The sequence below is a fragment of the Podarcis filfolensis genome, assembly GCF_964270895.1.
Source record: "Podarcis filfolensis genome assembly, chromosome: 3".
Taxonomy (NCBI): Eukaryota; Metazoa; Chordata; class Lepidosauria; order Squamata; family Lacertidae; genus Podarcis; species Podarcis filfolensis.
Window position 1 is genome coordinate 116,153,131 of NC_139606.1, and position 22,391 is coordinate 116,175,521.

The 22,391-nt window shown below is 49.7% G+C and overlaps 1 protein-coding gene across 2 annotated transcripts in view; it reads right to left on the reverse strand.

Moving 5' to 3' along the window:
- Nucleotides 1-14,901: 14,901 nt before the first annotated feature.
- The window catches only part of BLK (BLK proto-oncogene, Src family tyrosine kinase), a 32,598-nt gene continuing 25,108 nt past the window's right edge, over nucleotides 14,902-22,391 (reverse strand). For both annotated transcript variants that reach the window (XM_083605281.1, XM_083605280.1), the window contains exons 9-13: nucleotides 22,090-22,269; nucleotides 20,920-20,996; nucleotides 18,295-18,445; nucleotides 16,943-17,074; nucleotides 14,902-16,081 (exon numbers count right to left, since the gene is read on the reverse strand). In XM_083605281.1, coding sequence (XP_083461407.1) covers nucleotides 15,870-16,081; nucleotides 16,943-17,074; nucleotides 18,295-18,445; nucleotides 20,920-20,996; nucleotides 22,090-22,269 — 752 coding nt within the window. In that variant the 3' untranslated portion in view covers nucleotides 14,902-15,869. The remainder of the gene's footprint in view (nucleotides 16,082-16,942; nucleotides 17,075-18,294; nucleotides 18,446-20,919; nucleotides 20,997-22,089; nucleotides 22,270-22,391) is intronic.

Consider the following 22,391-nt stretch of genomic DNA (forward strand, 5'->3'; position numbering starts at 1 on the left):
GACCTGCAGCAAGCTCATGAGCTTCCTGCAGAACCTTGAAGTAAATTGTTTCCTGCGATCTGAGATGACCCTTGAGGGATCCCCATGCAACCTGAAGATGTGATCCACAAACAATCTGGCCGTTTCCTCTGCCGTCACCGCATGTGAGCAAACTATGAAATGGCACATTTTTGTCAGTAGATCGACTACTACCATGACTGCTGTCTTCCCCCTTGATTTGGGCAAATCTGTCATAAAATCTATGGACACCACCTCCCAGGGTCTTCCCGGCGTGGGTAAGGGTTCCAGTAACCCTGCAGGGGCCGCCCTCTCCCCCTTTGCCCTCTGGCAGTGGTCGCACCCCCGTACGTACTCCCGTACATCTTCCCTTACCCTTGGCCACCAGAACTGCCTGGTGACAAGCAGCATGGTCTTGTGCTGACCAAAGTGCCCCACTATTGGGTTGTCGTGGAGTTGTTTGAGTACCCTTCCCCTCAAGGTCTCCCCCGGTACGTACAGCGCTCCCTTATAGTACAGTACCCCTTCCTTTTCCTCAAACTCTCCATGGTTTTCCCTTCCTTCCCGTAGTTCCCTGATTTTAGTTTGGGCGAACTCGTCGTCTCTGGTAAGACCGGCCAGTTCTCGTTTCCCAACCAACACTCCCCCACACACCCATCTGTCCTCGGGGAACACGTGTCGGACTTCCGGCGGTCCCTCTCCTTCCATGTACTCCGGCTTCCGGGAGAGAGCATCGGCTCTAACGTTCTCCTCTCCCGGCACATACCGGATCTCGAAAGAAAACTTGGAGAACTCCTGTGCCCATCGAATCTGTCTCTGGTTGAGTACTCGCGCAGTTCTCCAGTACTCCAAGTTCTTGTGATCCGTGCAAACCTGGATCTTGTGCTGCGCCCCTATTAACAGATGTCTCCATCGGCGAAACGCTGCGTAGATAGCCAGCAGTTCGCGGTCATACACCGTGTAGTTTTGCTCCGACTTGCTCAGCTTCCTCGAGAAAAAGGCACACGGCCTCCAGCCTTGCTGGCTTCCTGGCTGCAAAAGTACTGCTCCTATGGCTCGGTCTGACGCGTCGGTCTCTAGCCTCATGGGCCTCTCCAGATCCAAGTGCAGGAGCTGCTCTTCCGACGCGAACGCCTTCTTCAGTCTTTCAAAGGATTGCTGGGCCCTTTCTGTCCAGACGAACTTCTTTTTGCTACTGAGACAATCTGTGATGAGTGCTGTCAAGTGGGCAAAGTTCTTGATGAACTTCCTGTAGAAGTTGCTGAACCCTAGGAACCTCTGCACGTCCTTCCGGGTCTTTGGGGCCTTCCATTCCAGTACCGCCTGCACCTTGCTGGGGTCCATAGCTAGGCCCTTGTCTGACAACTTGTACCCCAGAAACTCGACCTCTCTTGCGTGAAATTGGCATTTCTCCAGCTTGACCCACAACTGGTCTTCTGCAGTCTCCTTAGCACTTCCCTGACGTCGCTGACATGCTGCTCCTCGTTGTCAGAATAGATTAAGACGTCGTCCAAGTAGGCCACGCAGTTCTTGTACAGCAAGGACCCCAACACGTGGTGCATGAAAGCTTGAAAGCAGGCGGAGCCCGACTGTAATCCAAATGGCATAACTAAGTACTCAAAGGCCCCCAAGGGAGTGAACATGGTGGTTTTCCATTCGTCCCCCTCCCTCAGCCTAATCAAATTATACGCTCCCCTGAGGTCCAGTTTAGTAAAGACCTTCCCCTGCCTCACCCGTGTTAAAATGTTGTCAATCCTGGGCATTGGGAAGGTCACGGGTTCTGATACAAGGTTCAAGGCCCTGTAATCTACGACTAATCTGGGCTGATTAGTGTCCTTCTTGTCCACAAAGAAGACCGGACTGCCCCCCACCGCCTTTGATTCTCTTATGAAACCTCTCTTCAGGTTCTTGTCAATAAATTGCCGCAACTCCTGCATTTCCCGGTCGGACATGGCATACAGCTTACCCACCGGCAGCTGAGCCCCTGGGAGTAAGTTGATTTGGCAGTCAAAGGGCCTATGGGGGGGTAGTCTATCCGCCTCCTTCTCGCTGAAAACCTCCTTCAGGTCAGCATATTGTGGTGGCACCTCCTCCTTTGGCTCCACAGCCACTCCAGCCACCCTGGCCACTGTCATCCTTGGGGTTACCCCCCCAGACAGTGTTCCAAGCAGTAAGCTGACCCAAAGGTGACTGACCGCTGATGCCATGCCACTACTGGATCATGCAGTGCCAGCCAGCTCATCCCCAGTATTATTGGGGGTCCTCCCAGTGTGGCTACGTGAAAGGCAATGGTCTCTGTGTGCCTGGAAACCCTCATTCTCATTGGTGGGGTCTGGTGCGTCACCTCCCCTCCCAGAAGTTCCCTGCCATCGATGGTTGTCACTTGCAAGGGAAAATCCAGAGGCAGCAGGTGGAGTTGGTGCTCTAGAGCGAAGTTCTTGCTGAAGAAATTGCAGGAACTGCCTGAATCCAGCAGCTCCTTCACCTTGACGGGGTGCCCATTTGGGAGTTCTAGCACCACTTCTATGGCTATAGCTGCCCTGGGAGGGTCTAGTTGGGGCACTTCTATTGGTTGTTGGCTTGGCTGCTGCCCCCGCTGATTGGCAGCCAAGCGTGGCCTTTTCCCTGAGCCTGCTCCGTTTCCCCTCCCCCTCACAGCCAGCAGCTCCCACCATCCCTTGCCAGGCCTTTCTTTGAGGGCAGACCCTGGCAAAATGTCCTGGCCGTTGGCAGAGGAAACACTTCTTGTTGGTTTTCCAATCCTTTCCCTTCCTCTTGCGCCCTTCAGTGGAGTTTGAAACCTCTCTCTCGCGCGCTCCACCTATTTCCATTGGCTCAGCCGGCTGGGAAGGCTGCCTCGGTATTTCAGGAATGTGGTAGTCATGGCAACGTTCCCCTCTCCCTTCGCGCTTCTCCTGAGCCCGCGCTTCCTGTCTTACGCCAATCGCAAGCACAGCCTTGGTCAGCTGATCCATCGACTGCGGGCGGGGCGCGCGGGAAAGCTCGTCCTTGACCGTTGGGGACAACCCCTCCTCAAACAACATCTGAATGGGTTTAGCGTCCAGATCCCACCTAAGCCGGTGGATTAACATCGCAAAGCGCGACCAGTAGTCTCTAACTGATTGGCTCCCCTGCTTGCACCCCATCAATTCCCGCCGAACCACATTTTGCTCCACTTCACTGGAATACATTGCATTCATCGCCTGAAAAAATTTCCTAAGGTCCTTCAAGGCGGCATTTTGCATTGCCATTAGGGGCCTGATCCATTCCCGGGCCCCATCCTGTAGATGCCCAACAATATAGGCCACCCTCTCCCCATCATCCGCAAAGTGATCATGCTGCAGTTCCAAAGCGTACTCTATTTCCATTCGGAACGCATTGTAGTCCTGGGGCTTCCCCCCAAACTTGTGTACCAGTCCCGGTACCTTCCTTGCAATGGGGGTGGGTCTGACCTTGGTATCCTGAGCCCGCCGTTCGTCCAGCCACGCCATCAGCAGAGCCACATGCTGTTCCAAATCTCGGTTCCTCTCCACCAGATTTTGCACTCCAGCTGCTCGCTCCGTGGCGCCGGCTTCTCCGGTTTGACTCATTATGCTCCCCTGCCTGTCGCTGTGCACAAGCAACTTCAGGGACTGACGGATTGCTGTAATGGTTTTAGGGGTTGCTTGTGCGTAAGTGTCAGGGACTCAGGCGCAGGAGCACTGGGGAGAGAGGAAATGGAGAGCGAAGGGGAAGAATCCGAGGGCAGCGTAGAGGAGTATGACAGTGGCCCGAGAGATTCCATGAGCTTCTCCAGCGAATCAGAAGATTCCCAGAAGGGGGCGCCTATGGTCAGGGCAAGGGGGGTCCCAGGGGGGACGCACCAGAAACAAGGAGACAGAGGGGAACCCCAAAGCAGCAGTGGGGGATTGGGACCAGTTTCCCCACCAGAGCGTAGTGGGGGGGAAGAGTCACATGTGTCAGGGCCAGCGTCTCCTCCAGCGGGGAGAGAGAGTGAGTCAGGGCTGACCACACCTCCAACGGAGGGGAGGTCAGTTGCAGCTAGCCCCCCCAGAGGGGGAAGCAGTGACAGCAGCAGCAGTGAAACGGTCAGGAGAAAAGTTACCGGCTGGGCGCGTGCGCCAAGTTCAAATGTACAGGCGCGGGGAACAGCAGGAGACCCGGATGGGGAACCAGCTCCTAAAGCCCGCCGGAGGGAGGGGGAAGGCTCAGGGGACTCAGCGTCAGAAGAGGCTAGAAAGGGCGAGACCCCAACGGCCAGGCGGAACCAGAGGCGGAAGGAACTGAGGAAGAGGTGGAGTAAGGCTAGAATCTTAAATTGGTGTCAGGGGGGAGGAGACTCAGACGGAGCATCAGCGGTCTAACAGTTGAGACGTAGAGCTGCGCGCTGCGGCTCTGGAAGTGAAACTGAACTTCAATAAAGACTTTGTACCTAACAACGAAGCAGCGTTGGTCCTTTGTGAGCCAGGACCTTGGGCAGCTCTGACAGTAAGTTACCGCCGCTCTGGGCTTGGTTGCCTGGTTAAACCTTTTCTGTCTGGACAGCCATTCTCTCCGTGGCTGTTCAGTCGCTAGCAGAATCCGTCAGTGGGCGTTTCTTGAACCTCTTCCAGCAAAGAAGTTATTTGACGCCAAGTCGCCGCCTACTCTCCCTGCGCGGAAGTCTTTTGCGCAGGGTGGGTGTGGGCAGCGGAGGACCCGTGCTCTCCTCACTGGTCTCCTGCGAGGAGTCCTGGAGCCTCTTCTCCGCTTCCCCCATCGGCCCCCCTCTATCCCTGGTGTTACGCTGATTTTCTTCCCCAGTCGGAGAGCTGCCTCTCTCCCTGCTTGGCCCTTCTCCAGCATCGCTGTGGAGCCTTGCCTCCTCCTCTAGTTCCGATGGCAGTTCCGACAATAGCTTAGCTCAGTTGGTTAGAGCATGGTGCTGATGATGCCAAGGCCACAGGTTCGAACCTCATCTGGGGCAGCTGCATATTTCTGCATGGCAGGGGGTTGGACTAGATGATCCTCACGGTCCCTTCTACAATTCTACGATGCTATGATTATGTCATAACCAATGCCTCACCAGCCTAGTCTGCAGGGCTGATGGGTCAGTCAGATAATATGCATGAAATTATTTGAGCACTCAGAAAATGTGGAATCCGTGCAGACATAGAAAGGTGCCAGACTAAGGAACATTTTGAACTTCTTAACCTCTCAGCCGTCTCAAAATTGAGTTTGAATCATGGGCACATGATTCAAACTCTGTTTTGATATAGCTGAGAGGTAAGGGAGTTCGACGGGTTGGAAACAGACATATCTTAGGTCTCTATCTGTCTATCCACACATTTTCGTTCTCATACAATATTATTTCAGAGTCGGTGTCGTCACCATGATTGTGCACTGTGAAGTCTGTACAGTGGTACCTCAGGTTAAGAACTTAATTTGTTCTGGAGGTCTGTTCTTAACCTGAAACTGTTCTTAACCTGAAGCACCACTTTAGCTAATGGGGCCTCCCGCTGCCTCTGCGCCGCCGCTGCGCGATTTCTGTTCTCATCCTGAAGCAAAGTTCTTAAGTTCTGAAGGCAGCCCTGTTTAGGGATGCTTTTAATGTTTAATAGGTTATTGTATTTTAGTGTTTTGTTGGAAGCCACCCAGAGTGGCTGGGGAAACCCAGCCAGATGGGTGGGGTATAAATAATAAATTATTATTATTACAATTATTATTAACCTGAGGTACTATTTCTGGGTTAGCGGAGTCTGTAACCTGAAGCATCTGTAACCTGAAGCGTCTGTAACCCGAGGTACCACTGTAGTTTGAATCTTGCCTCAGACCCCCCTCAGAAGGTGTCCTTAGCCAGGCTATTAATCTGTCTTTATCTCAGCCCCTCAGTTTCCATGTGGGGGAAAGAACACCAACCTATTTCCTATCGCGAAACGTGTAGGCGAAGCCCTTTGCCTGGTCAGCTATGTTTTCTTGTTTGTGTGTACGTGAATACAGGTGCAATGCAGGTTTCGAAGCATGCAAATTGGGACGTAGGCCAGCCTCAACCACAATGGTGGGACACGGCACTTGAAGATTTGGGATTTACGGCAAATCCGTGACCTCTGTTGACAGGCCCCGTCGCACAGGAGGACCACAGACGGCTGGTTTTGATTCGGGTTTCACTCCTCCCTGCGAAGTGTTGCGCCTGCCACCGAGCGAGACAAATCGGAACCTGCCTCTGTCACCCCCGCCAGAGACAAATGGCTGCCCACTTGACAGGATGTGGTAATAAGGAGATTAATTTGCCACAGGAGTGGCTTCTGAGGGGAAATCCTTAAGAACTTAACTCAATCGGAGGAAGCTCAGGGCCAGCAAACTTCTACTGGGCTGTCTCCCGCTTCCAACGAAACTTTTGTTTTCGTCCGGCCAGGGAGTCTGCATTTCTCTCTCTCGGCATTTCCCAAACTTCTGATACCAAAGCACAGAGTCATTGCTGTTGCTGTTTCCTGAATTAAAATTAGAAGCTAATCTATGAAGAGGGTCACTGCCATATTTCTCCATCCTGGCTCCATGACCCTCCCTCCAACTTTTTAAAATGTTTGCAATATAAAACTGCTTTGGTACTCTTCCATAATTCCCCTTCCTATTCACCCCCTCCTGCAGTTTTGCACGTTTGCCCTCATTTTTTATTTTTAAACCGATTGTTTTTATACGCCCTGGAATTTTAGCAAATGCTGATCGGCTCTTTTAAATCCCGCCATTTCAGAATGTGCTTTTATAGTTTCAGGCAATGGGTTTGTCCCATACAACTGACATTGTAAACTACCTTTAGGTAAAGGTAAAGGGACCCCTGACCATTAGGTCCATTCGTGGCCGACTGGGGTTGCGGCGCTCATCTCGCTTTACTGGCCAAGGGAGCTGGCATACAGCTTCCAGGTCATGTGGCCAGCATGACTAAGCTGCTTCTGGTGAACCAGAGCAGGGCATGTAAACGCCGTTTACCTTCCCGCCGGAGCGGTACCTATTTATCTACTTGCACTTTGACGTGCTTTCTAACTGCTAGGTTGGCAGGAGCAGGGACCGAGCAACGGGAGCTCACCGCATCGCAGGGATTTGAACCGCCGTCCTTCGGATCGGCAAGTCCTAGGCTCTGTGGTTTAATCCACAGCGCCACCCGCGTCCCCTGGCATGACATAACTCTCTGCAAAAGAGCTTTAGTCCAGCTGTTCAGAGCAGTCGTGCACATTTCATCGCATGCGCCGCCAGGCGCTCCTCGCTCCTTGGGCACAGGCAGGAAGGGTTGTCAAGGACTGGTGCTGACTGACGCAGGCCTGATCCCTCCCTGCCTCCATGTTCCTGTCCTCCCGGGTACAGGACATTCCCTCCAGGGGAGGACGGCCAACATGGGAACGGAGCGCAGCTGTTCCTCAGCCGTTACCTTGAGCTCCAGAGAACCTCCCTCCCTCCCTTTCATGATTTGGATGCGGTCAGCTTGTTTGCTTCTCAGAGATGCGCAGGAGTTGTCCGAGAGCCGGAGGGGAGGGCGGGCGCTGCCTGCAGATGGCCGGGTCCCATGGCCTTCACCTTCCTGCTGCAAGGGAGAGGCAGGCAGAACAGCCTTTGGGATCTGGCCAGGTTGTAAATAACATCTCCCTCCCCCCAAACTCCACAGGAAGAGCCTGGCAGCCAGGCGTGGGCAAAGGGAATCTGCTCACATCCGCACCTATTGGCATTGCTGCTCAAGAAACAAATTCATCAGAAACACAGGAAAGCTGCCTTCTGCTGCTGGTTCATCAAGCTCATGGCATATGAACATCAGAAGAACCATCTAGCCCATCGTCCTGTTCTCACAGTGGCCAACCAGATGGCTGGGTGAGACCAGCAATCAGGATTCGAACACAGGAGCCCTCTCCCTTCCTGTGGTTTCCAGCAACTGGTCTTCAGAAGCATTGTTGCCTCCAACTGTGGAGGAACAGCAGAGCCTCCATTATGGCTAGCCTTGTCCTCCATGAATTCGTTCATTCTGCTTTCATCCAAGTTGGTGGCTGTTATGTACTGAGTTGAATAGGATCCAAAATGCAGCAGTCTGATTGGTCCTAGAACAATAGAATTCAGAATGCAGCAGTCTGATTGGTCCTAGAACAATAGGGTCCAGAATGCAGCAGTCTGATTGGTCAGCAGGAGCCACCCAATCCAGCTCCAGGTGGAAGTGAATCCGCAACCTGATTGGCCTACAGGAGAATCCCGGAATTAGCCAATCACGTGGGGCCCATTGTGTAAATAATGTATATAAAGCAGACATTTTGGGGGAACTTCCATTCCTCCTCACTACTATGAGCTGAATGAAGAGCATGAAATCCACAGTGTGCCTTCCTCTTAGCACGTTTCTCCCTTTTGTCCTGAGTTCGAGTATCTTCAAAGCCCATGACACCTTTGGTAAAGGCTGTTCTCCAACTGGAGCGCTTGCAGGCCAGTATTTCCCAGTTGTTGGTGTTTACACCCCATTTTCAAAGATTTGCCTTGAGAGAGTCTTTAAACCTCTTTTGTTGACCACCAGCATTACGCCTTCCATTCTTAAACTGGAAATAGAGTAGTTACTTTGGAAGATCACTTGGACTACTGCAATGTGCTCTATGTGGGGGTACCTTTGAAGGTGACCTGGAAACTACAACTAATCCAGAATGTGGCAGCTAGACTGGTGACTAGGAGTGGCCGCTGAGACCATATAACACTGGTCTTGAAAGACCTACACTGGCTCCCAGTATGTTTCCGAGCACAATTCAAAGTTCTGCCCAGACGCTGAGGTCCAGTGCCGAGGGCCTTTTGGCGCTTCCCTCATTGCGAGAAGCAAAGCTACAGGGAACCAAGCAGAGGGCCTTCTCGGTAGTGGCGCCTGCCCTGTGGAACGCCCTTCCAGCAGATGTCAAAGCGATAAACAACTACCTGATATTCAGAAGACATCTTAAGGCAGCCCTGTTCAGGGAAGTTTTTAACATGTGATATTTTAGTGCATTTTTGGTTTCTATGGAAGCCGCCCAGAGTGGCTGGGGAGGCCCAGCCAGATGGGCGGGGTATAAATAATAAATTATTATTATTATTATTATTATTACAGCTGTCCATGGAAGCGCAGGTCCATTCTGAGTCCAGGGCAGCTGTTTACCAGCTCCACCTGGTACGCAGGCTGAGACCCTACCTGCCCGCAGACTGTCTTGCCAGAGTGGTACATGCCATGGGCATAGCCAAGGGAAGGCAGGGAGGGGCAGCTGCTCCCACCCTCCATCGCCCCAGTTCAAGTAAAACAATAAAAATAGTGCTTTTTTTCTTTAAAAAATGTTTAGGTGTACTCTCATTTTGACTCAAAAAAAATCACCATTTTATAGTTCAAAACGGGGGAAATAAATACAGTAAATGGACAAAAGTACAAAGATTCACAAAAGGTTTAGTGGTATGCGTACCCCTGCGTACCCCCCAGAAAAAAGCACTGGGAATATTAACTAACTGACCAATCACATTGGTTCTGCCCCCGCCCACAAAAATCCTCCCCCCCCCCAATAAATCCTGGCTACGCCCATGCTACATGACCTGGCTATCTCCCGCTTGGACTACTGCAATGCGCTCTACGTGGGGCTACCTTTGAAGGTGACCCGGAAACTACAACTAATCCAGAATGCGGCAGCTAGGCCATCGAGACCATATAGCACCGGTCCAAAAGGGTCTTGATTGGCTCTCTGTATGTTTCCAAGCACAATCAAAAGTGTTGGTTGTTGTTATTGTTGTTTAGTCGTTTAGTCGTGTCTGACTCTTTGTGGCCCCATGTACCAGAGCATGCCAGGCACTCCTGTCTTCCACTGCCTCCCGCAGTTTGGTCAAACTCATGTTAGTAGCTTCCAGAACACTGTCCCACAATCTTGTCCTCTGTCATCCCCTTCTCCTTGTGCCCTCCATCTTTCCCAACATCAGGGTCTTTTCCAGGGAGTCTTCTCTTCTCATGAGGTGGCCAAAGTACTGGAGCCTCAGCTTCAGGATCTGTCCTTCCAGTGAGCAGTGAGGGCTGATTTCCTTCGGAATGGATAGGTTTGATCTTCTTGCACTGACCTTTAAAGCCCTCAACAGCCTCGGCCCTACAAACCTGAAGAAATGTCTCCACCCCCTTTGTCCAACCCAGACACTGAGGTCCAGTTCCGAGGGGCTTCTGGCAGTTCCCTTACTGTGACAAGTGAGGTTACAGGGAATCAGGCAGAGGGCCTTGTCAATAGTGGCACCTGCCCTGTGGAATGCCCTCCTATCAGATGTCAAGGAGATAAGTAACTATGCAACCTTTAGAAGACATTGGAAGGCAGCCCTGTACAGGGAAGTGTTCGATGTTTGGTGTTTTATTATGTTTCTGTATACGCTGGAAGCTGCTCAAAGTGGCTGGGGCAACCCAGTCAGATGGGTGGGGTACTATCATCATCATCATCATCATCATCATCATCATCTTCATCGCCATACTATTTTTTATACCTTCTGTGAGTGAGTGAGTGAGCAGCTCAAGGTAATATCCGGACCACAGACTTCCCAGCTCGAGTGTAAAGGTAAAGGGATCCCTCACCATTAGGTCCAGTCGTGGCCAACTCTGGGGTTGCGGCGCTCATCTCGCTTTTTTGCCCGAGGGAGCTGGCGTACGGCTTCCGGGTCATGTGGCCAACATGACTAAGCCGCTTCTGGCGAACCAGAGCAGCGCACGGAAACTCCGTTTACCTTCCCGCTGGAGCAGTACCTATTTATCTACTTGCACTTTGACGTGCTTTCGAACTGCTAGGTTGGCAGGAGCAGGGACCGAGCAATGGGAGCTCACCCCGTCGCAGGGATTCGAACCGCCGACCTTCTGATCGGCAAGTCCTAGGCTCTGTGGTTTAACCCACAGCTCCACCCGCATCCCTAGCTCAGAGTGTACCACCTCGCATTCTCCTCCGTCAGTCCCAACACTGGCTGATCCTTTGCTATCGCTTCTCCTTGTGCCCTTCAGGTTACACGCTAGGTGGTCCTCAGGCCCACCCTGGGGCTTGCTCTCCTTCTGATAAAGCAGGGGTCAGAGGGGGTCGCCTCCAGGTCAAAGCCCAAGCATGTATCAAGCGCCCTCGGACACGACACACTTCAGGGGTAGCTGTGTCCGAGGTTAGTTACCCTCTGATCTTTAATAACCTTGCGGCAGCTTGTATAAACTGCCCTTGCCTTGATGTGACAGTGGCTTTAGCCAGTAATTTATGAGCCCTTTCTTCCTCCCTCCCTCTCGCCTCCTCTCCCTGGCATTCCAGCAGAGACTTCTAAAAGGAAATCTGAATGGCTGAATGTGATGGGGCGTAAGAGCATGAGAAGACCTCTCTGGATCCAACCAATGGTCCAGCATTCTGTTCTTGCAGCAGCCAGACAGATGCTTGTGGGACACCCGCAAGCAGAAACCAGGAACAAAAGCACTCGCCACTGGTATTCAAAAGCATCTCTGCTTCCAGCTGCAAAGACATAGCATAGCCATAATTGCTGGTAGCCGTCTGTAGCCCTTTGTCGAATCCTCTTTTGAAGCTGGTGTTCTAGATGGGGGAAGCCCTAAATCCTTGAATATAATGGTAGGATTTTGATTATTTGGGATGTGAAATACAAGCTACAGAGGAATTCCTGGACTAGCCTACGTCAAGCTAGGGCCATTGTTGTTTGGATGCCTGATTGTTATCTTATAATATAATAATAATAATTTATTATTTATAGCCCGCCCATCTGGCTGGGTTTCCCCAGCCACTCTGGGCAGTTTCCAACAGAATATTAAAATTGTTGTTATTTAGTCGTTTAGTCGTGTCTGACTCTTCGTGACCCCATGGACCAGAGAACGCCAGGCCCTCCTGTCTCCACTGCCTCCCGCAGTTTGATCAAACTCATGCTGGTAGCTTCGAGAACACTGTCCAACCATCTCGTCCTCTGCCGTCCCCTTCTACTTGTGCCCTCCATCTTTCCCAACATCAGGGTCTTTTCCAGGGAGTCTTCTCTTCTCCTGAGGTGGCCAAAGTACTGGAGCCTCAGCATCAGGATCTGTCCTTCCAGTGAGCACTCAGGGCTGATTTCCTTCAGAATGGATAGGTTTGATCTTCTTGTAGTCCATGGGACTCTCAAGAGTCTCCTCCAGCACCAGAATTCAAAAGCATCAATTTTTTGGCGATCAGCCTCCTTTATGGTCCGGCTCTCACTTCCATACATCACTACTGGGAAAACCATAGCTTTAACTATACAGACCTTTGTTGGCAAGGTAATGTCTCTGCTTTTTAAGATGCTGTCTAGGAAAGCAAAGACAAACCTAGACAGCAAAGACATAGCATAGCCATAATTGCTGGTAACTGTCGGTAGCCCTTTGTCAAATCCTCTTTTGAAACTGGTGTTCTAGATGGGAAGAAACCCTAAACCTTAGATATTAATAAATGGTAGGATTTTGATTATTTGGGGTGTGAAATACAAGCTGCAGAGGAATTCCTGGACTAGCCTACGTCAAGCTAGGGCCATTGTTGTTTGGATGCCTACTTATTATCTTTATAATATAATAATAATAATTTATTATTTATACCCCGCCCATCTGGCTGGGTTTCCACTAGCCACTCTGGGCAGCTTCCAACACAATATTAAAATACAATAACCTATTAAACATTAAAAGCTTCGCTAAACAGGGCTGCCTTCAGATGTCTTCTAAAAGTCTGGTACTTGTTTTTCTCTTTGACATCTGGTGGGACGGCTTTCCACAGGGCGGGTGCCACTACCAAGAAGGCCCTCTGTCCGGTTCCCTGTAACTTCACTTCTCACAGGGACGGAACCGCCAGAAGGCCCTCAGAGCTGGACCTCCATTTCTGGGCAAAACAATGGGGGTGGAGACGCTTCTTCAGGTATACTGGACCGAGGCCGTTTAGGGCTTTAAAGGTCAGCACTGCCACTTTGAATTGTGCTCGGAAACGTACTGGGAGCCAATGTAGGTCTTTCAAGACCGGTGTTATATGGTCTCGGCGGCCGCCCCCAGTCACCAGTCTAGCTGCTGCATTCTGGATTAGTTGTAGTTTCCGAGTCACCTTCAAAGGTAGCCCCACGTAGAGTGCATTGCAGTAGTCCAAGCGGGAGATAACCAGAGCATGCACCACTCTGGCGAGACAGTCTGCAGGCAGATAGGGTCTCAGCCTACTTACCAGATGGAGCTGGTAAAGCCATTTCCGACCTGGGAGGAGAGGGGGTTGCGGGCAGAAGTCCCTCCCACATCTCGCGCGGGGGCTGGCCCTTGCCCCCGCGTGGTTAGGGAATCCCCGGGCGTGTCAGCCACCCGGCCCGCCAATCGGCGGGGCTGGGGAGGCGTGGCCTAGCCTATTTATGGCTGGGCACGACCGGGGACCGCCCTCTTTGCCCCTTCGTTTCCAGCTGAGCGGTTGCATCCTCCAACCGCCTCCAGACACTCACACAGGACCTTCACCGCCTTCACTGGTTCTGATTTAAAAGAGAGGTAGAGCTGGGTATCATCCGCATACTGATGAACACCCAGCCCAAACCTCCTGATGATCTCTCCCAGCGGCTGCATGTAAATGTTGAAAAGCATGGGGAGAGGACAGAACCCTGAGGCACCCCACAAGTGAGAGCCCAGGGGTCTGAACACTCATCCCCCACCACCACTTTCTGAACACGGCCCAGGAGGAAGGAGCGGAACCACTGTATGACAGTGCCCCCTGTGAGTCCAAAATGACTCCCAGGCTGTGCACCTGCTCCTTTAGGGGCACAGTTACCCCATTCAGGACCAGGGAGTCCTCCTACACCTGCCCGCCCCCTGTCCCCCAAAAACAGTACTTCTGTCTTGTCGGGATTCAACCTTAATCCTTCTCAATAGGAATGCCACAACATAAGAAGGGGCCAGTGGTTCATCTTCAGAACCCAGCACAATTCTTTACTGTGCCCACCAAACCACCATTTCTGCTAGAGGCACAGTTCCTTTTCTAGGTCGTTAAATGGAAAGATGGGATTATAAAGGATGTTAACAGACCTTTCTGGGGCAGGGGAATTTGTATATAAACTCTGGGAGAAGAAGCTGCTATTGCTCTCACTGCTGCAGGAACATCTGAATACTTCCTTAAAAGCCTTCATTTGTAACGCGCCCTCCCCAGAGTCCTGTCTAAGGTATGTGGGGTGAGAGAGACACCTAGTGGGCACCTGCAAGAATAGCACCTTAGATCGCCTTTCCTTTCCTTGTGGACAGATGTATGGAAGTGAGAGCTGGACCATAAAGAAGGCTGATCGCCGAATAATTGATGTTTTTGAATTCTGGTGCTGGAGGAGACTCTTGAGAGTCCCATGGACTGCAAGAAGATCAAACCTATCCATTCTGAAGGAAATCAGCCCTCACTGCCCACTGGAAGGACAGATTGGGAAGCTGAGGCTCCAAGACTTTGTCCACCTCATGAGAAGAGAAGACTCCCTGGAAAAGACTTGGATGTTGGGAAAGATGGAGAGCACAAGGAGAAGGGGATGACAGAGGACGAGATGGTGGGACAGTGTTCTCGAAGCTACCAGCATGAGTTTGACCAAATTGCAGGAGGCAGTGGAAGACAGGAGTGCCTGGCGTGCTCTGGTCCACGGGGTCACGAAGAGTCGGACACGACTAAACGACTAAACAACAACAACAATTAGGAAGTAGGAGCCTGCAGGCACATGGAATCAAGGATTTGACCAGCGGAGGTGAGATCCTGCTTTGTCCTCATGTGCCCTTTCCTTATGCCTGATTATAGATCCAGCCTTGGCAGTTTAAGTTATGGTGACCAGATTTTTTTCAATGAATCCAGGGACACTTTCTTTCTTTCTTTCTTTTGAAGCTGAGTAGCAACAGGGAGTCAGTAGTGGGGATGGTGAGGCAGAAGACCCTGGGCCCAAGCACACATGCATATCGTATGGAAGAAGAAGACGACTTTGGATTTGATATCCCGCTTTATCACTACCCGAAGGAGTCTCAAAGCGGCTAACATTCTCCTTTCCCTTCCTCCCCCACAACAAACACTCTGTGAGGTGAGTGGGGCTGAGAGACCTCAAAGAAGTGTGACTGGCCCAAGGTCACCCAGCAGCTGCATGTGGAGCAGTGGAGATACGAACCCAGTTCACCAGATCACGAGTTTACTGCTCTTAACCACTACACCACACTAAAGGTGCAAGGCCCTTCTTTTGCACCCTATGAAACATAAATGCTCAGAGTTTTTAAAAAACTGGGCAACGGCCGCCCGCCTGCAACTTCCAAGCCTCCCCCGATCAGTCGAAACAAAGGGGAAAGGGGGCAGGAGATCTGTACCGCCGGACGTCCCTGGTACAGCACACAAGACACATCATATGGGGACTTCCGGAGAGGAAAAATGGCAGGGGCCATGGCAGCAAGCAGCTCCTGAAGCCAGCCAGAGCCAACTGTGCTACCACGCTGGCTCCGGGTTGCTGTGGCTGCCGCTGCCACGTTTCCCGGGGACAGATTTGCAAATCTGGGGACATTCCGGGGACGGAATTTGTCCGGGGACAGATTTGCAAATCCGGGGACTGTTCCCAGGAACCAGAGACGTCTGGTAACCCTAGTTTAAGTTATTGTTGAATTGGTAAGGACGGTTTTGGGACAGGCAATGGAGTCCGATCTAAGGGGTGGTTGAGTCTCCTCTTCTCAAATCCTCTCCCTTAGGATTGGCCCGGAATAAAATCCATTTCAACTCCTGGTCTTGCAGGGGACCTCGAGAAAGGGGTGAGGACCACAGGCGGCCATGGAGGAACAGAAATGCCCAATGGTCCAGCGAAGTCTGCTTCGGAAGTGAGTCCACACACCCCTCTTGCCAGCATCCCACAAGATTTTTTTTTTTTTTTACAGAAGTCTCCAGCAACTTCGTCGCTGCTCAGGAAGAATTGGGCTGAGGTTCGTACTGTGCTTCCGTGGCCGTGTAAAAGTCCTCAAGGGTGGACTGGAGGTATTCAAACGTGGGTCTCTCTTCGGGATTGTTCTTCCAGCATTTCAACATGACTGCATAGAGTTGAGCCGGGCAGTTTTCCGGACGGGGCATCCGGTAACCCTTCTGTAGATGTTGGATGACTTCGGGATTGGTCATAGCTGTGGAAAGGAGAGAAAGAATTGATACTGAAAAATGTTATCTCATCCCTTAAAGGTAAAGGTAAAGGGACCCCTGACCATTAGGTCCAGTCACGGACGACTCTGGGGTTGCGGCGCTCATCTCGCTTTATTGGCCAAGGGAGCCGGCATACAGCTTCCGGGTCATGAGGCCAGCATGACTAAGCCGCTTCTGGCGAGCCAGAGCAGCACACAGAAATGCCGTTTACCTTCCTGCTGGAGCGGTACCTATTTATCTACCTGCACTTAGACATGCTTTCGAACTGCTAGGTTGGCAGGAGCAGGGACCGAGCAACGGGAGCTCACCCCATCGTGGGGATTTCAACCACCGACCTTCTGATCGGCAAGCCCTAGGCTCTGTGGTTTAACCCACAGCTTCACCCGGATCCCATTGTCTCATCGCTTACTTGCCCCATAACCAATCACTGTGTTGGGTGGGAAAGGACCTCCCATCTTAGCATGAGGTCCATACTGTATGGTATAGGAGCAGGGCCTTACTTGTGATGGCAACTACGCACGTATTTTGAACTGATGTAAGATAGGAAAATTAAATTAGATGGATATATTAAAACATGCAGGAATGGCGGATAAGTTAAATGAACCTTGGAAGGGGAGGGAGGGAAGTCAGTGAATGTGTGGTATAATAAAAGATGTTTAATTTGAAATGTAAAATTTTAAAATTTAATAAAAATTATTAATAAAGAAAATAGAATGAAGGCTTGCTAAAACATCAGCAGAGCGAATCAATATTGGATAATGGATAATGGATAATGAATAATTAATCATCAATAAATGATCCTTGGCTCGGAGTAACAAATGATGCTCTAATGCAAACTACCGTACCGGGATAGGGGCACCTTCCATAGGTGATGATTTCAGTAAGGAGAACTCCAAAAGACCAGATGTCGGATTTGATCGTGAAAACTCCATAGTTAATTGCTTCTGGTGCTGTCCATTTGATAGGAAATTTGGCACCTGTCAAGAAAGGGTAAATTCATGTGTTTTCATTGTTCTTATTGATTTTAAATTACCGTATTTTTCGCCCCATAGGACGCAACGGCCCATAGGACGCATCAAGTTTTTTGGGGGGGAAATAAAGGGGAAAAAAATATTCCCCCCGCAGGCGCTTGTGGTGCCGGCAGCGGGGAGAAGCGCTCTTCTCCCCGCCGCCCGCCTTCAGATCAGGTCCGGGGACAGCGCGGAGACGCGCTGCGCCTCCCCACTGTCCCCGGAGCTTGTGGGGCAGGCAGCGGGGAGAAGCGCTCTTCTTCCCACCACCTGCCTTCAGACCAGGTCCGGGGACAGCGGGGAGACGCGCTGCGCCTCCCCACTGTCCCCGGAGCTTGCGGGGCTGGCGGCGGGGTCTCCCCTCTCACTCTCCAGGCTTCAGCGAAAGCCTGCATTCGCCCCATAGGACGCACACACATTTCCCCTTTATTTTCGGAGGGGAAAAAGTGCGTCCTATAGGGCGAAAAATACGGTATAATTATGACGGAGAAAAGAAAGAGAAAAGACGAGATGGAAAGGGAGGGGGAAACCCCACCATCTTAGTTTAAACATATATGTGACGTTAACATATGAGAGTGCTGGAGGTGAAATAGTTAAACAAGTTACCCAATCAGAACCCAGGGGGGTTGAGTCAAAGGGACTATAAAACCAGCGCTGGGAGGGGCGAAGGGAGGAGTTCGTTGGGAGTTGGGTGGTTGGTTGGAGTGGGAGTGAATTGGGATAGAGTCTGTGGGTAGGTTGAGTTAGTGTAGCGAAATAAGTTGAGTCAGGACAGTTAGGAGCTAGGAAGACGAGTAAATATCTGAGAGGTGGTTTAGTGAGTGAGAGCAGGTAGCGGAAGTTATAGGTCTGGATAGGCACCCCATGATTGTAGTTGACCGATACCGTTTATGAAACCACACGCTTGTTAAACTGCAATAAATAAACAGAAGTTTCTGTTCCAATTTAAACCTGACTGGACTCAGTATTGTACCAGGTAGGGTCTGGGTGGTGGCGCGAGAAATAAAGTGGTGGCACAGGGATTAATAGACGGTGAAACGTCCAGGGACCCTGTGTGATCGCCACAATATACTGTATACTGTATATCCATGAAGACAGGAGTGCCTGGTGTGCTCTGGTCCATGGGCTCACGAAGAGTCGGACACGACTAAGCAACTAAACCACAAAGCTCTAAGCGTCATACCGACCTTCTTTCGCAAGGTACTCATTCTCTATGATCCTAGCCAGGCCAAAGTCTGCAACTTTGCAACAGAGGGTCTCCGAGACGAGGATGTTGGCTGCCCTGAGGTCCCTGTGGATGGAGTTCATTCTCTCAATGTACGCCATCCCTTCAGCGACCTGTAAGGAAGAAGGAAAATAATGGAATACAACTGCATGGAGATCACAGAGAAGGATGCCTCTGTGGCTGATAGGGATAAGTGAATTTAGCTATTCTGGTTTCTCTCAGTTTCTCACTTTTCCAATCCTAAGGTCATTGTACCAGATTTCCACATCAATGTGCCATTTATTTATTTATTCTTTTAAAAGCCCTCATGAAAATTCATTAGCAGTGCATTGTGAAATTGCTTTGAGATGCTTCATAGGAAACAATTCGTAATAGCAGTGGTAATAATAACTTTTTTAAAAAAAACAACAACAACCTAATATGTACATTTTTTGCAAGCTTTTTTTCTTTTAAAAAATGCAATTTCCACTAATGTGGTCACACTAATATATGGATTTTGGTGCCCATTATTTGGCTGGGGAGCTGCACTGAAAAATTCAGAGAAGTGTGAATTTAAAGGACGCTTATGTTTTGGTTCGCACAATGTTTTGGAAAGTGCGAATGAGGTAAATGCATCCTTAAACTGAATCATATTTCTACCACAACCTTATCTGGAAATATCAGGGGCTTCATCCCCACCAATATGGACCAGGGACTCTCCAGACTTATTTCCATTTCAGACATGGGATGATTACGTGAACACTGGCAAATTTTGCTCCCATTTCTCCAAAATCCCAAGCTGGGTTATGATGCTGTTGATGCCCCAGACCTGGGTTGCCCCAGACCTTTGGTCTGATCCAGTTTGGTTCCTCTTACATCCTTAACATACAACACAAGACATGCATATATTTAATAATCATAATCATCATCATAATTTATACCCTACCCATCTGGGCAGCTCCAAACTGAATATTAAAAGCATGATACAGCATAAACATTAATAACTTCCCTAAACAGGGCTGCCTTCAACAGAACAACACATAAGAGAGAAATCCCTCCAACCCCAGCCTTTAACCGGCGCAGAACAAATTGTATATAAAGACGGTGGTCGAGAGACGGCGAGACCCTCTTTGGTTTCGTTCTGCCTCAAAGGGCCTAACAATTTTCCAGACCGCAGAGATTTTGTGGTAGGTTTTTTGTTTGTTTGTTTTTTGCCACCTTGCATCTTTCTTGTGGTTTTGAACAGGATGCGAAGATACATTTTCCACAAATATTCGACATGCTCAAGCTTTCAGCTCAAATGCCGCTCGCCTCAGTGGAAAATGGGTGTCGCTTCCTGTCCCGATGTTAATGAGATAGATGGCTTGTTTCCTCTCAGCTCATACAAGCAGAGGGGAGGGAGGGAGAGAGGGACTGACCACAGGACGACGTATACACCGAGTACTTTCTATTTGCAGATTCCGCCTACACGTTCTGCGCCCGAGCGGTCAGCTCATGCAAACAACACCGTTCTGACAATACTTGCCACCGGATGCTGTTGCCAGATACACTGCATTGCACCTTACTGCCTATTCAAGGACTGAAGGGCTCACTCCAAACCTTGCCATTCATCAAAAATGCAGGGCATACTTCCAAACTCCTCCCACCCAATGAAATCCAAATGACGGCATTAAATTTATGTGCAGTTCTGACCTCTGAGTTTGCATTTCTGTTACGGAAATTATGGGGGGGGGCACATCTTTAAAGTTAAATGTTACAAATATTACGCCTGAATGTATCCTTTCAACTTGACAGCTCAGGGAAGTTACCTAGCTTTAAAAATAATAGAAAATCAACTCCTTTGCCAGTTTCCTCCATTCCAAAGCTATTTTCCCCTTGAAAAAGGACTCCAGGAAGTTACCAGAGGTGACAATTGCTGAGCTGATTGTTGGCCAAGGAAAGCCTAATCCCATCACCAGATTTGCCAAGGGGCCAGACATGCAAAGGAAGTTCTATTGTACTTTGGGTGGTGGGACTTTGGAGGTGTTTGCCTATGCTAATCCTATACCTGAGTCTTGCCCTGCCATGTCTGCTATGCTAATCTTGTACCAAGGACTTGTCTGGACATGTTTGCCAAGGTTAAACTAGTGTAACCCCTGTCTACCCCTCCCCTTTAGTGACATATCAGTGATGTAGCAATGATGCTGTACGAACTGTATTCTGGGATATGGTGGGAAAGTTTTAAAAGTCTTTGTCACCCCATCCTCGGGGTTCAAATTTCCTTTTTGAATGTATTGCGCAATAAACTTTGGTCTACAGTTATTTGCTCCGGTTGGTGGCTGGAATCCTTCCTTTATTCCACAGGGACCCGCGGGCTCTGCCCGACCAGCTGGGTGACTGAGCAACCTCGCACCTAGATTTTTCTGTAACAATTTCTAAGTTTTCTTTTCCTAAAATCCAGAAGATCCCTTGCTATATACTTTGCTCAACACATTCTCCTCTCAGAAGTGCAGGTTTCAAAGAAAGCAACATTCAGGATGACCAGAGAGCCACATGCGCAGCTCTCAAGTTTGGGGAAGTATCAAGACCTTTTTCAATTACAAGGTTTAAGGCGAAATAATCCACTCACCTGGGCTGAGGAGTCTATAAGTTTGGGGAGAGTCAACTTCCTTCCTTCCTCTGATTTCAAGAAATCCAGCAAGCAGCCTGAAAAGCAGGAGAAATCAAGATTATTCACTTTCCAAAGACCTTTCAATGTGCAATGGTATTGGATAAAGCCTCCCATGTTTTTAATGTCAAATCCTTTTCTAAGAGAGTAATAGAGATGAATATTCCTAATGTACCTTAGGGTAATAAAGCAAGCAACAAATTCTAGTTTGAGGACCTTAATATATTTTTTTCTATGCGTTGTTGTTGTTGTTGTTAGTATACTATCCTATACCTGTAGATCTCAGGGCGGTTTACAACATAAAATTGCAATATAAAAAACACAAAATATAAAATAGAGATGAATGAAACAGATTACCCACAAAGGACATCTGAATGATATTTGGTCTACTTATTGGCTAAGCCGAACAAAATTATAAGAGTAACAGTCTTCCCTGTTCTGCTGCAAAGACCTTTAAATTAATTGCATCTTGGTTTATCCCTATCCTTAGATCAGAGCTTTTTAAGCTGTGTGTCTCAACACGTTAGTGTATCGGCCACAATGTGTAGGTGTGTTATGTAAACGCTCCCTGTGCTCCTACGTGATCTGGAAAGGGGTTAGTTTAAACTCTGGTTTGCTAGTACAGTGGTACTTCAGAAGTTGAACAGAATTGGTTCTGGAAGTCCGTTCGACTTCCAAAACGTTCGGAAACCAAAGCGCGGCTTCCAATTGGCTGCAGGAGGCTCCTGCAGCCAACCAGAAGCCCCGTAAGCCCCGTTGGAAGTTCGCTGTTCCAAAGAATGTTTGCAAACCAGAACACTCACTTCCGGGTTTATGGCTTTCAGGAGCCAAAACGTCTGAGTACCAAAGCGTTTGCCAACCAAGATATGACTGTACAACTGAATTACCGTGTCATGAAATGATGTGCTTCTAATAAGTGTGTGAACAACATGAAAAGTTTGGAAAGCTCTGCCTTAGATTGTATATAACTAGGATGCATTTTTAACTTGGCTTATGTTCGAAATGGTATGATTTGGGTGTTTTAATTTTCCTATATTGGAAAGAAGGTATTGACTGAAATCAAGGAGACCCAGATTCTGCATTCCAGTGCGGATCAATACAATTGGCTGAGATCCCAAGGGAGCCGGTTACCGTTGGCCATGTATTCCGTTACGATGTAAATCGGCTGCTGGGTGACCACGGCGTGCAGACGGACCAGCTTGCTATGCTGAAGCCTCTTCATCAAGTTGGCTTCGGCCAAGAAGGCATCTGGAGCCATGCTGCCTTCTTTCAGGGTCTTCACTGCCACCTTCACATTATTCTTGTAATAACCTGTAAAGGTAAAGGGACCCCTGACCATTAGGTCCAGTCGTGGCCGACTCTGGGGTTGCGGTACTCATCTCGCTTTATTGGCCGAGGGAGCCGGCGTACAGCTTCCGGGTCATGAGGCCAGC